The sequence below is a fragment of the Nomia melanderi genome, chromosome 2 (assembly GCF_051020985.1).
Source record: "Nomia melanderi isolate GNS246 chromosome 2, iyNomMela1, whole genome shotgun sequence".
Lineage (NCBI taxonomy): Eukaryota > Metazoa > Arthropoda > Insecta > Hymenoptera > Halictidae > Nomia > Nomia melanderi.
This window is the reverse complement of record NC_135000.1, coordinates 9014328-9029092: the sequence shown is the minus strand read 5'-3', so window position 1 is coordinate 9029092 and position 14765 is coordinate 9014328. Positions and strand designations below refer to the sequence as shown.

At 37.9% G+C, this 14765-nt stretch overlaps 2 protein-coding genes across 6 annotated transcripts in view; one reads left to right on the top strand and one right to left on the bottom strand.

The window, feature by feature from the left end:
* LOC116425333 (midasin) overlaps positions 1 to 14765 on the top strand; it is a 98257-nt gene that overhangs the window by 30285 nt on the left and 53207 nt on the right. The gene's annotated exons all lie outside the window — the stretch shown is intronic.
* Positions 1 to 14765, bottom strand: part of LOC116425350 (uncharacterized) — a 57223-nt gene that overhangs the window by 20706 nt on the left and 21752 nt on the right. For all 4 annotated transcript variants that reach the window (XM_076374205.1, XM_031972932.2, XM_076374206.1 and 1 more), the window contains exon 2: positions 267 to 471. In XM_076374205.1, coding sequence (XP_076230320.1) covers positions 267 to 454 — 188 coding nt within the window. In that variant the 5' untranslated portion in view covers positions 455 to 471. The remainder of the gene's footprint in view (positions 1 to 266; positions 472 to 14765) is intronic.

Below are 14765 nucleotides of genomic sequence, written 5' to 3'. Positions count from 1 at the left end.
TGTGCAAATAGGTTGAACTACATTTCCCTTCGACAATTGGTTATCTTTCGTTATTGAAGAATATAGACTTCGTTTCGTAGGTGAGTTACGTTGTCCCCTGTGTAACCGGGGAGATAAAGTCGATATTTCGGAGATCGTTCTCCGCTGAACGTCGAGAAGTTGAAAGGTCACGTCTCTTCGGACTATATTCCGCGGGTTGCACGAGGGCACAATCGCGAGATAGCGCGGTGTAAGTGGTCCGCCGCGGTGGTTCTCGCGGAAATTACCTGCGTAACTGTCGTTTAGCCAGGATTAGAGCCATCAGGACGAAGTTTGCCCCCATGCCGAGGGCACCGAGGCTGAATATGAGTGTGGCCTCGGTCGCTCCGCCCGGATGACACTGAAAAACCTTGGTCGCGTTCGACGACACGTTACCCGAGGCGCCGATACCAAACCTCAAATTCGCCCCTATCATCGCCACCGATGGTTCACCTGTTTAACAAAGTTTATTTGTTAATTAGCATTAGGAGATCTTTGATTGAGCTTTCAATTTTAATGGGATTATCGAATTTTTGAGGTTTAATTGTCATAGATGGTACACCTGTTTAACAAAGTTTTATTTGTTAATTAGAATTAGGACATCTAATGATTGAGCTTTCAATTTTACTGGGATTATCGAATTTTTAAGGTTTAATTGTCATAGATGATTCATCTGTTTAACAAAATTTATTCGTTAATTAGGATTAGGAGATCTTTGATTGAACTTTAAATTTCATTGAAATTTTCTAACTTTAAGGTTTAATGGTTACACATGATTCACCAGTTTAAGAAAGTTTTATTTGTTAATTGAAAATAGATCTCTGATTGAGTTTTAAATTTTATTGGGATTATCAAATTTTTAAAGTTTAATTGTCATAGATAATTCACCTGTTTACCAAAATTTTATTCATCAGTGGCAATTACGAGTTCTCCAATAAATCTGTGAATTTTGTAGGGATTATCGAATTCCCCTACTTTAATTCTCAATGATGATTCATCTGTAGAACAAAGCTTCATTCATCAGAATGCAATCACAAGGCTTTTGACAAAGCTTTCAGTTTCATATAGATCCTGAAATTCCCAAATTTTAATCGCTTTAAATGATTACCCTATCAAACAACCTTTTACTCAACTGGATTTTAGGAATCATGAAATTCCTAGGTAGTTATTTCTCATACCGAAACTCGAAAATTTCAATTAATCCCTTAACTTGCACACTCGAGTTGATTCGAGCGCGCCAAACAGGCCAAACTGTGAAAATAACAATGTGAAAGCAAAGAAAAAAAATCGTTTTATTGATATTTATCATTTACATGGGATTGTAAGCTATAACACATATTTATTCAACAATAAAATATAGCCTTTTTCCATGGAACAAAAGCGCAGTATATCAAAATTGATTGTTTTTGGCCGATTTTTTTCAAAAGAACTGTGCGTTAAGGGGTTAAACCAACTACTCAGTATCATCAACTCGAATTCACTTCTCCACCGAAAGCTTCACGTAAAATCAGAAAAAAAACTAGACCAAGGTTCAATTCCCGATGGAATCAGCGAGTTAATCGGTGGGCAGGACAACGCGACGATAAGTCACGCGCGAATTATTGAGATTAGAAGAGGAAGGAAGAAAAGCAACCGAAATTCCGCGTGCATCAACGGAATCCTCGAAGCTGTCGCAGACGCGATGGGATCGTTTCAGATAAGGCACGCTGGGAAAAGTGACCAATCATTACACCGCCTATTATACACCGGCGTTCGGAAGTTCCTTGTCCAAATCGTTTCTCGAATCGAGTCCACTTCGCATCGATGTGACGCAAATAGGGAAAAGAAAATATTGAAGTGAAAAGCTGGTACAAGTTTTACAAATGTATATTTATTACACAGCTTAACACAAGAAATAGTAATAACGAGATTTTCGAAAACAAAAGTATATTTTATTCGTTGTTACTAAATCGAGATCGCGGGTTGTAAAATATTTAACATTAATTACGTCAAATACATTGAATTACAACAATAAAAAACAAGCATTTCATTTGTTAAACATTCTGTTCGAAAACCTTCGAACAGGTTGAATTTCTAGAAAAATGTGTGAAAGATGTCGATTTTCTTATATTTTATACGTGATAATAAGAAAAAGTAACGAAAGATCTGAAAACGATCTGGTTAACTTTTGAACGCTACTGTATATAAATACAGCGTGAAATTGCAGTATTGCATTAGAGACAGCGCAACATTTGTATTATTTCCGAGAATCGAACGCTGTGCAACTGTAAACACCGGGCAGCTGATACGTTGACCCGTTCTACTGGCTCCGCGGTGCAAGCTTATTCTACTCGCTGGCCTCTAGGTATCGACCCACTCCCCTTGCCTTCGGTCAGACAGCTTTATACTACTAGTTCGACCGAAGATCCCTTTTAAACTTGCTCGATCCAAAGTGCTCTCGGTCCTTCTGGAAATTGCGTCGACATTACTTAGTTTATTGTTATTTATTGTTGCATTCGAAAATACTGCAATGTGGCTATTGATGTTGTGGTAATTGTTAATAATGAATCTATTAATGTTACTGTAATATTGGGGTTTATTACTAGTCATCACTGCAGAAATAATGATAATGGTAATAATAATAAATCTATTAGTATTACAATAATATTAGTAGACTTGTTGTTAATTATTATCACAATAATTTATTATTATCATAGAGATACTTATTATTATTATTATTTGTGCAGTGGCAACTAGTAATAATAATAATTCTTAATATTTGTGCAGAGACAGCTAGTAACAGTAATAATTCTTAATATTTGTGCAATGGCAATAGTAATAATAATAATAATTTTTATTATTTGTGCAGAGACAACTAGTAACAATAATTCTTAATATTTGTGCACAGACAACTAGCAATACCAATAATTCTTATTATTTATTAAGGCTAGCAATAACAGTAGTAATTATTCCCGTTACCACACTATCGCAAGCACATCGACACGCGAATCATCAAAACGATTGTCCCACCATCAACAAATCCAGCGAGCCAAAGCGCCGACATCTCTCCGAGCGGAACGCTTCGATCAGCCCGACAAAGTGGGTCGATAGCCAAGTAGAATAGATAAACGTCCGGCAAAACATTCTCCGTTCTATTGTCTTTGCGACGCGAGTTTCTTCTGGTCCGATGAAATATCGAGGTCCCTCTCTGTCCGGGCAGCACGGGTTTATTCCACTGGCTCGATGCCTGCCCGAAATAATGGGGTAACTCTAACGCAGCTAGTAGAACAGGTCGGCCGTTATTCAGACCGACGCACGACGCGACCGAACAGCCGTTCTCTAGATAACTTAAAAACTACGAGCGATACAAACAAATACTTCGAACAAAAGTTATAGGGTACGGACCTAAGCTTATGGTGGTTGTGTGTTTTCTTCGCGTTATGGGGATGTTATGAGGTTTTCTCAATGGTAATGCGTATTTCGCGTTTCGGTCAAGATTTTGTATAAATAGAGAAACAGTATTTATCCGTAGAAAATTGTTATTTCTCAAATGAAAATCATTTGAAATCATTTTGTCTAGTAGAGAGTAGATAACTATACATTGGTAACTTTTGATTTTCGTTATGGGAGTACTAGAATTTTCGGGATGGGGGATACAGGCGGCCGCGCTGCGAGTTACCGTCTCTTGAAATATTAACCCCCTCAAAGGTCAGTTTCTTTTAAGCTTCCATCGGCGACTGCGGTACGTCTAGTAGAAAGGTTAAGCATTATTAGAACCGGCGTATTGCTCCTGCGGCCGGCTTAAATATTCATCTCCGCCACTTGTGTTCCACTAGCTCGAGGAGTCGTGAGATTAACGCGACTGATTTCATCCGCTGAAGGCTCAGTATATTTCAAAGATTCTTCATTGGCAAAGGGTTAATCTCTTTCACAGAATATTTAAATCAATATAATCTCATCGCTCCTAATTATCTGAACATACGATACCTCACGATTAATTAACTACACGGATAATCTCAGCGAACGCGTCAACGAAAATTCTAATCGCCGTTTCCGCCAGCAATTTCCGCGAGCACCGCGCGGGATCAATGGAACGAGGTGAAACTTTCATTTCCGCTTTCGAATTAAGACGTATAACTCGGCGAGTGGCCCGTGGGTGTCTTAAGAACGAGCGGAAGCAATGGTATTCGCGATAACAATACCATTTCTACCCGACCGGGATGAAGTTCTTGTCTCCGAGGATGAACTTACGATTGCTCCACTCGCGGTTTGCTTTATTTGCGGCCGGAAACGGGCCGTAGAGATTACCCCGGCACTAGATTCAATAAAACTATCCTGAAAACTTTCGGTCCGCGCGAGCCTGATAAGAAACTTACGGGACGAAGCGTCTCGCCGCTCGAAAAACGGAAATCAACGGTAGAACTACCGAGCATTTAATGCGATTAACACATTGCGTACCGGCTACTTTTCAGAAAACTGAATTGTTCGGATGGAAGTTTTCAGTGAGATCAACTTATATTGCTGTACATACAAAAACTCAGATATATTGTTATGTAATGTATTTTAAATAGACAATCAATTTCAATCAAATTTCATATTTTTCCAAATACTATAGTAATTAGCGAAATTGCATAGCTGAGTGTCTTTATACGAAAACGAGATTTCTCGTTGCCAGTACGCAATGTGTTAATATGCAATTCCTATAAAAATTCGAACAATAGATTATTTTCGATTTCTTCGGACATTCGTTGTAGTACTCAAGTGAAACTATTTATTTTCAAAATCATTTCGAAGATATCAATAATTGTTAAACAAACAAATCGAGTCATTTTGACTGATACGGTAGTTCTAGTGTTAGTCATTTCAGATAATTAGGAGTAATGAGATTATATTGTACATTTTAAGTGGAATATTGAGACGTTGGTATATAAGTTTATGATTGTAGATTTGAGTATTCTGTGAAAGTTAACTAGTTTTAAACGAGGTATAGTTAATTGAGAAATTGGTGAATAATTTGGGAATGAAGTTATATCCTAAATTCGATATGGAATATTCGATAATTGTAATATAGGTTTATTAGAATTTTAAATATTGTAAAAGAGAAGGGCGAGAGATTTCCTAGTTACTACAAGAAAAAACACACACAGTTAAATCATTCGTTCACAACTGGGTATTCCAAACATGGAAGTTCGATCTCATCAAAATGCCGACATTCGTTCGCAAAGCGTTAACTCTTAGATCGGCAGAACCTCGAATCCCAAATTGCTGGAACAACGTTTCCGGCGCATTGTCTCTTTCATTCGCATTACTCCCTGGAAACGCTGCGCGAGGAGAGCAAGGTTTAATTAAGTTTCGTTCTGGAGAGCCGCAGGACAGCTCGTCGTCCTCATGCATAAAATAGGGATCCCGTTGACGAGGCGCGGACCTATCGCGGATTTTCCACGTTCGATCTTCCGTTTACGAGCCTATTTTCCGATGCGCCTTCCGCCCGGGGACGCGAAACTTTCCCACGGAACGTGTTTCCTCCCCTGCGAGATAACGGCGATCTCGGGTATAAGACACACGTCGTTCCGCCCGTCCTCGCTGGTAATATACGCGGCGACGCTACGTTTAACCGTGGCAACGCGTGAATCATTCGCGGGAATTGTCGCTGGAATTTCCCTCTGCGGCCGCGCGTCAATTTCTGTTGTTTCCTTGAATAATTCCGTGGGTTTCCTCGATTCGAATTTATTGTCGCTGCTTTGTCTCGGCCGACGCTTTATTCACTTTGTATGTTGTCCGAAGATTTATTTAGATCCGAGCAATGCGATGATTCTACGGAATTCTAATAAATCGTTTCGAGATGCAGATCTCTTTTGGAATTGCAGGGAACTTTCAAAGATTAATCCTTTGCACTCGAAAGATTTTCGCTGGAGATATTCAACATTTTTCGACGAGATATAGACGACATTTGAAACTAATTTAACGATAGTTCACAGATAAATTAAGTAACAAAGCTATTTTATTTAAATATTTCACACAGCAACACGAAGTTTCATTTAAAATACTAAATATTCAACTTAGAATCCATTTCCTTTTGTATTGTTCCAAATGATTGAAAGTTCGAACTTCAAGTTTAACCCTTTGCATTCGAGAGGTGATTCTCAGTCACTTGATTTGATGCAGTAAAACTAAAATTTGATATTCAATATTGAATGTACAATGCATCGGTGTGTGAAACATTGAGACAAAAAAGCTTTGTTTCTCAATTCACTTGTGATTTTTTAAAAAGCATCGTCTTTGTCTAGTTAGAAAATGTTAAATATATCTAGCGAAATATTTCCGAGCGAAATAGAAGCTAGGAACTCGAGGAGTCATTTAATTAACCTTCAGTTCAGCAATAATAAACCTGAAGGATCATTTAATTAAACATCCCTTAGTTCAGCATTTCTTCGATGAACTGAAATTATTTTATCGTCGAAATAATCGAGTAATCTATTCAGTCGAATGATCTCGTTCAAAGGTCCAATGTTCTTAGCCATTTCAGTAAGAATTTCGTCCATCTTGCGTCACCATCGTCCCGTTTCCCGTTCCCCATTCGCGGTTGCCTACCGTTTTACGGCGAACCGTTTACAAGCCATAAGACTCGCGTGCAGGGTGGAGAGAAGGTAATAAACGAATCGGAGACATTATTTGGGAATCTGAAGTACCGTCGAGAAGCGAATTATGGCCAGTTTCACTTGAACAGTCGTAGCTTACGCGTCGACGCGCCGCCATTTTGTTAAGCGCTTCCGTCGTTTCGGGTATCAGCGATCGTATCTCCGTTTCACGACGCGATTCCTGTTCCTCTTGTTTATTCCATGCCACTCGTTTAACTTTCATTCATATCGTACACGATTCTGCGTGAAAAATAAACGAATCTTTATCAACCATTCGGCGGCCATTTTGTAGACAGATCAGCCATTCCGCGATAGTGAGTTTATAAATGTTCATTGAATATATTGTTTCAGTCTAATATGTTGTATTAAAATTTTTATCCAACGAAATTGTGTAACAACGCGTTGGAAATAATGCACATATGCAATTTTAACTTCTTCGTGTGATTCTCGTTTCTTTTCGGTTCTCGTGTATATAATACAATGTATTAGAAATACTTATTATTATTATTATTTGTACAGTGACAACTAGTAATAATAATGATAATGATAGTGATAGTAGTAATGATAATGATAATGATAATGATAATGATAATGATAATGATAATGATAAGAAATCTATTAGTCTACAATAATATTAGTAGACTTGTTATTAATCATCACAGTAATTCATTATCATAGAGGTACTTATTATTATTATTTGTACAGTGACAACTAGTAATAATAATGATAATGATAATAATAAGAAATCTATTAGTATTACTACAATAATATTAGTAGACTTGTTATTAATTATCACAATAATTTATTATTATCATAGAGATAGTGTGATTCTCGTTTCTCTTCTGTTCTCGCATATATAATACAATGTTCGATGCGAATGAATAAATAAATACACGTTTATTAAGTGTTGAACTGTGAAACAGGTTGGCCATTCAAAAATGGCCAGTGAATTTTTATCACTATTTATCGACGCGCATTCCGTTGAATTTATACATCGTTTCATCCTTTGCTCCTGTTTTAACAGAAATAATCAACAGTTCGAAACAGTGTCCCGCAAAAACCGTCATTGCTCACGCGAAATTTCCATGCACGCGACGCAGCCCGACGGCGGGCAGAAATTTCTCATGAGTTTTTTAGCGACACGCAGCACGGGACAGATAAAAAGCTTAAACCGAGAATTTATGGGCGCGAAAGCAACATTTCCAGGGCCCCCGGCCAGCGAATAATGGCATAATAAACGATTACGGCTTTAATCTTGATAAACTTGGCGCGCGAGGTCGCCGGCGGAATTTTCTGAAACGGAAAACTCGATTTTCGAGTCGTCACTGGTGACCTTATTACTCCGTCAACGCATCAAACCGCGTTATCTTCAAATCTACCCATAAAAATCCATTATGAACATTAGAAACCAATGATTAACTATACAAATACACTGATTTGAAGCTTAAACCCTTCGAATCTCGAAGGATCTCGATGAAACTTCAACCAAAACGCGTGAAAACGGTCGACGAGAGAAACAATCGGCCGAAATGCAAATTCCACTGGAAACTTCCAATTAACGTGGAATTTATATACAAAGTTTCGAGTCTCGAAGTGTCGTGGAAGCGTATTTCGAGCTGGTTCTCGCGAGGAGTGTCGAAACGACGTAGAATTTCGAAGTGAAGCGGGGAAATCAAGATGGCCGACCGCTTCCGCGGAGATCGCGCCATTTACCCGCCAAAATGGCGTTTCCGGGCAGTTAGCTTTTCGGCAACTCTATTCAAAACCTGGAGAACTCCCCGTGACGGAGGAAAATGTCTGAGAAGAATGGCCGAGCGATTTTTCGCTCTTTCTTCGCGTTGTTCCGTCCGCGTTGGAGAAACTTCGGCTAAAGTTCTCGCAACTCGAATGAACTCGTTGAATCATAGACGTCGTGTTCCCAAATTTCAAGCATGTAGACGTTGAATTATTCGAAAACAGGAAAATTAAATTTTCTACTCGAAGAAACATTCGTTAAAACACTGAACTCGAATCATAGACGTCGTGTTCCCAAATTTCAAGGATAGAAATTGAATTATTCGAAAACAAAGGAAAACTCAATTTTCTATTCAAAAAAGCATGTGTTTGAACTGTATTCGTTGAATCATAGCCGTGTTCCCAAATTTCAAGGATAGAAATTGAATTATTTGGAAACAAAGGAAAACTCAATTTTCTATTCGAAAAAGCATTCGTTAAGACATTCATGACTTCGAAGTATTCGATAATAATCATTCGAAGCTAACAGAAATGAAATCGCTTGATGTTTATGATAAAATCAATTTAATAACGATTGATTGTGTTTAACATATAAAATTAGAGCGTAATAAAGGTCTCCAAGGATTTTAAAATTACAAAGAAGCTAAGCTCCTTTATCCCATGAATTTTCAGCGTCATCGCTCAGCTGCTTCTCCTGCGAAAAGAAGTTCCTTTGATCTCGTTTCTTCCTTCAACTACTGCACGTTAGATTGCAATATAAATTCCAGAATACCTCAGTACATTCCGGTAACCGATTTTAATAAACCATTACCATCGCGAGGAGCGAGTACACACTTCGAGCAACTTTTTCCTTCGGAAGATCTGTCGCTGACGTTTCGTTTCCGAGTTAATTGCGAGAAACTTTCATTTCCACATCGAATGCTTTATAGAAAATTTAATTTATTGGTAGCAAAAGTTTCTTGCGATTACCTCGAAATACAAAATGTCAGCAACGGTTTTTTCAGAGGAAAAAGTCGCTCGAAATCGGCAATCTTTGCATAAACAATGTCTCAAGGTTTCATTAGAATCGGTTACCAGATCTAACACAGTTTCTAAACAGCTCTGAAAATTCAAGATTCAATTAATCGATATCGCTGCTACATCGATCAATCGATTCTATCGATCCTCTATATTTATGTCGGCGTCGCCGAACAGTCGAGCCGAGAAAATTGAAAAATTTCGGGCGAAGAACGCGCGGAGCGGGTTATTCGATTTTATTGGCGCGTAAAAATCGAACGTTTTTTCCCGCCGCGGTTTATACGGGGACGAATTTTGATTTAGACTCGATAGCGCGCGCACCGCGCTAGATGGGATCTACTTCCGCGCGAAACAAGGTCGGAAGGTGCAAAGTTATTTCGAAGTTTCGGAATTTCGGGTGATATTGAATCGCGACCGTTCGGAAATTATTGCGGCCGTACCTCGTAAAGTTCCGCCGGAAGCTGGACGCGCTCCCGAAACTTTCGGGGCCCGACTTTTAACTTAATTCGGAACGTTCGTTTATTATTTTACCCCGAAACTCGGCGATCCTCTTGAAAATTTCGTTCTCGGGCTCGTTTCCGTTGGGACGAGCAAGGAAACATGCTCCGTCGTGTTATCATTGGGTAATTGCAGGCAAACAGCGTTTGGAAAGATGAGCAACGAACAGTGCAAAGTTCAGGGTTTTTATCGTGTCTTTAATCATCCAAAGAAGTGGAAAATTTGAAAGTTTCTTAGAAAATACGATTTTTCATGATTTTGTTGTCAGTTGGATTTTTGGAAGTTCATTGAAGTGTCTATAGTCAATTGATGATAATTTTGTCGAGTTTCAAGCCTGAAATGCGTAGAATACCTAATTAGCACTATTAACCCTTTGCACTGCAGAAGTTTTTATAATATTCAATATTTTCTAATGAGATACAGATGAGATTTTCTCAGATCGAATTAAGAAATCTCACATTAACCCTTTGCACTCGAGGATATTTTTCTCAACAAATATTCATTATTTTCTGATGAATTATCAATGATATGTTTTACAACTAGCATAAGGAAATACCTTGCATAAATTAAGTAACAGAACTATTTTATTTCGGTGTTCCATGTGTTGATCCATTATATAAAAATTTAATATTGAATTCTAAATTTTATCATTTTCATGGGTCAAATCAAAATGGCGACTAAACGGCGCCTCTCCAGTGCAAAGGGTTAAAAATTTAGTACTAACCCTTTGCACTCGAAAGTTTTTCACTAGAAATATTCAATATTTGATGAGATACAGACGACGTTCTTTGAAACTAATTAACGAGGAAACATATATAAATTAAGAAGGATAGTTATTTTATTTCAATATTCCACATATTGATGCATCATGCAAAGCTTAATATTATATATAAGACTTTATAATTTTGCAAATCAAATCAAGTGGTGACTGAGAGTCACCTCTCGAGTGCAAAGGGTTAAATATCAAAGTTTACAGTTTTGCTGTGTCAAATTTGGTGACTTAGGGCTTCTTTAGTGCAGAGAGTTAAAATTATAGAAAACTCTATTCTTCCGTCCGAATATCACTTCGGACATTCTCGTCGCGTGTTCGTTAATTTCAAAAAGGAAACTCGAAGAAGCGAATCGGTTCGCATTGTTCTTTTCGAAATTACGCTGGCCACCGCCCAACACGTATCCCCGTATCTGCGGGATCGAGACAGATTGTTCAGCTCTCGCGGATTTCGTTGTTGCTAGCCGGGGAAAGATATCGAGCACTCGTGTGTCCTCCCTTTGTGAGCTTATTTTTCTGATCCTTCGTTGCGCCACGTCAGCTTTGAGAGACACCGCCGAAAGACGACCTAAATAATAGGGAAACCTTAGGAACCCTTTTATTACAGTTTCTCATATCGAATTCACCCTTTTCAAACGTTCATCAAATGTTAACCCTTTGCACTCAAGTTATTTTATTTCAATATTCCATGTATTGATGTATCATACAAAGTTTAATATTATATATAAGACTTTATAATTTTGCAAATCAAATCAAGTAGTGACTGAGAATCACTTCTCAGAGAGAAGAAATTAAAAATGTTATTACAAACAGGTGAATTACATATTCATTTAAAAGTGAAATTAACATACTGGCTATTTTTCAGAAAATGAATTGTTCGTATGGAAATTTTCCGTGAGAACTTATAACGTTATACGTACAAAAACTCAGATATATTGTTATGTAATGTATTTTAAATAGATAATCAATTCGAATCAAATTTCATATTTTTTTAAGTACTATAGTAATTAGCAAAATTGCATAGCTAAGCGTCTGTATATAAAAACGAGATTTGTTGCCAGTACGCAAAGATAAAAATTAGTAATTAGCAACTACTTTTCCAAACTTCTGATTTCTTACTAATTAACATTCGCTGTTTCAAATGAAATATATAGAACTACTTAATTACAAGGAAATTGTGAATGCAAAATCCAAAATATCTGAAAATTCCGATCTTTTCCGAATCAGTGTCAGTTCCTGTTTATTTATATTTTTCCCAAGTCGAGATGTTAGAAAATGGCGTGGTTGTTGGCACCCGAGCGACTCGGTTGTTAACAAGAGAATTCCTAAAGTTCACCTATATTTAGGAGGTTTCTAGGTGGGGCGTCTATCTTTAATCTCTTCCTCCATTTTCGCGGAACGGGGAAAAATTATTTTATTAATGCGCAGCTGTTCCGTTCGCTGGCGCGATGCACCGACCCGGTATTCAACGTTTATCTTCTTTATCGAACAGCTGCCTCTATGGAACTCCGTTTTAATCGGTGTTATTTATCGCTGTTTGTCGTTGCTCGTTGACGGTTATCGTCGGCCATCGTTGTTTGCTACTATTTCATCTTGTTTACCCTCGCTTCGTGTTGTTTCATCGTGTGTATTATTTATTATTTTTTAATCCTACTCATCGTCGTTTATTATTATTTAATCCTATTATTATCTAACCTCATTCATCATTTATCTTATTTATTTCTACCTTCCACTCGTTTTTATTAATATTTCGTCAATCTTCGTCATTATTTACTATGCTCTATCTTCATTGATTATTATCCAACATTATTCACAATTTTCCTATTTATTTATACCTTCCATTCGTCTTTTCACTTTCCGTTTCCTCCAACTTACAATTATTTAATTTTATTTCTACCTTCCATTCATTTTTATCAATATTTCTTCAATCTTCATCATTCTTTACCATGTAACTTGCTCATCATTCCTCATTTTTCCCTTACTCCTACGAATTCCCCATTCTTATTTACTCAATAATTTCATCTTATCCATCGTTCCCCTTTCATTTATCCTCCCAGCTCTCCCTCGCGTTTCCTCTGCTCCACTATTATTTACACCGCCACGGAAAATTCTCCGATCCCGTTTCTCCTCTGTCTCCGAGAAACGGCTGCTTAACATGGCAGAACGTCTGCCAGAGCGGACGCGTTCATTGTCCATTTCCTTTTTTATGATACTTCTATCCGCTTTAGAGGCTGTTTATATTATCTGTAAATTGCACGGTTACTACCGTAGCCGCTCGGACAAGCGAAACTCGCCGGGAACGATATTTCCCGTGTAACAATAAACGAAAAACAGTCGACGAGACGATTGTCCGAACGAACGGTTCATTTTTTTTCCACGAGAATTCCCGTGTTTGCATTGAAAAATACCACGGGATTGTTCGCTCGTTCGCGTTTTCAGTTGTCCCGTTCGCCCGGCGTCGCGTGCAGCGTATAATTTAATGAATAATATCCCGGCGGACTTGAATTAATGACTTTATTCTGGTACGGAGATCATTCGCTGCGGCCAAACAGAGAGTTTAACGCGTTGATGCGACGCATAGCTGCGTGAAATTCATTACAGTGTTCCGTTTAACGATTCAGCCGTTATTTTGCGGCAATTCTGACGGAAAACTTCAATGGGAAACGTAAATTCCTGTTTAATGGGCGATTCGTTTGTCTGTGATCGACCAGTCGCGTGATGGACGTCGCAGGTAAACGTTTGGCTTCGATTTTGAATGGAGATCTTCGAGGTTTTAGTAATTAATCGAGTCGTTTCTGTTTGAGTTTGATATAATCGGATCGTTGCAGAGAATGTTCTCGTATTGAACCTTAATTGTGGGGAATAATAGTTGGATATTATGTATTTTATCGATCTATTTCGAGGAGATAAGCTTTCATTGTTTTTGGATTAGTAATATTGCAATTATTACTGTCGGTAATTATTAATGGCATTGTAATATTAATTATCGTTGATGATAATAATGATTGTTATTATCATTACCAAAGAATATTAATGGTAATAGTGATTATCAATATTCAGAAGTATTAATTACTTCCAATCATTGATACTAATAAATCTTTCACAAACATTCTTACATTAATTCAATGCTACTATTGCCTTCATCACTATCAATAATTAATAGTCACTCATATCAACAACACTATCAATCAAAACAATATTAACCCTTTGCACTCGAAAATTACTTCGCTAGATATATTCTTCATTCTGTAATGAAATATCAATGATATGTTTTATAATTAATATTGTTATAAATATAGGAATTAAGGGATAGAACTATTCTATTTTAACGTTTAATGGATAATTAAGTTAAATGAAATTTAATATTGAACATCAGAGTTTGTAATTTTTCTGTATCAAACCAAATGGCGACTGTGAGTCGCCTCTCAAGTGCAAAGGGTTAATCCCTTCCAATCACCAATATTCAGTTAATCCCAGAACATTCCATCCCCACTCTCGAGTCTTCATAAATAAAATTTAAACTACTCCCAGCCAGCCAATTATTCCATCACCTTTCTATCTCTCGTAACGAGGAACAAAATGAAAATCAGACACGTCTGGGACGTGCGAAGACTGACGTATTTTAGTCGAGAGCCGGCTAATAGAGCGCCGGTCGCGAGTTGGAGGAGCGCTCGCGAGATGCACGACGAGAGGAACCGTATTATCCTGAAACCAAAGTCATGTTACTCGTCCAATAACTTCCGCAAATACACGCGGCGCATTGTGCCGAAACACTCAAGCCAAGAGGCGGCCCCGAGTTCCCAGGTTTCATTTCTGCGCCGCAGTTTCACCTGGCCGTTCACGAGTTTTTCGAGTTGATTGTACACTCCTCGAGAATACCCCGGTTAATTCCGGCTTACGCAGCGGAATTAAACCGATTAACCTGTTAACCGTGTAATTTAATTTGAAAAATTTCTCCTCTTGCGCGCTATAAAGTGAAAAGTGTATATTTGTCAAACGCTGTACGAATGCGCCTAGGGTATATTTTAATGAAAAACCAAAGCGAAAGAAAGAATTACATGTTTATGTGAAGAAATAAAGAATTCATCGCTGAAAGAATTGGTATAATTTTG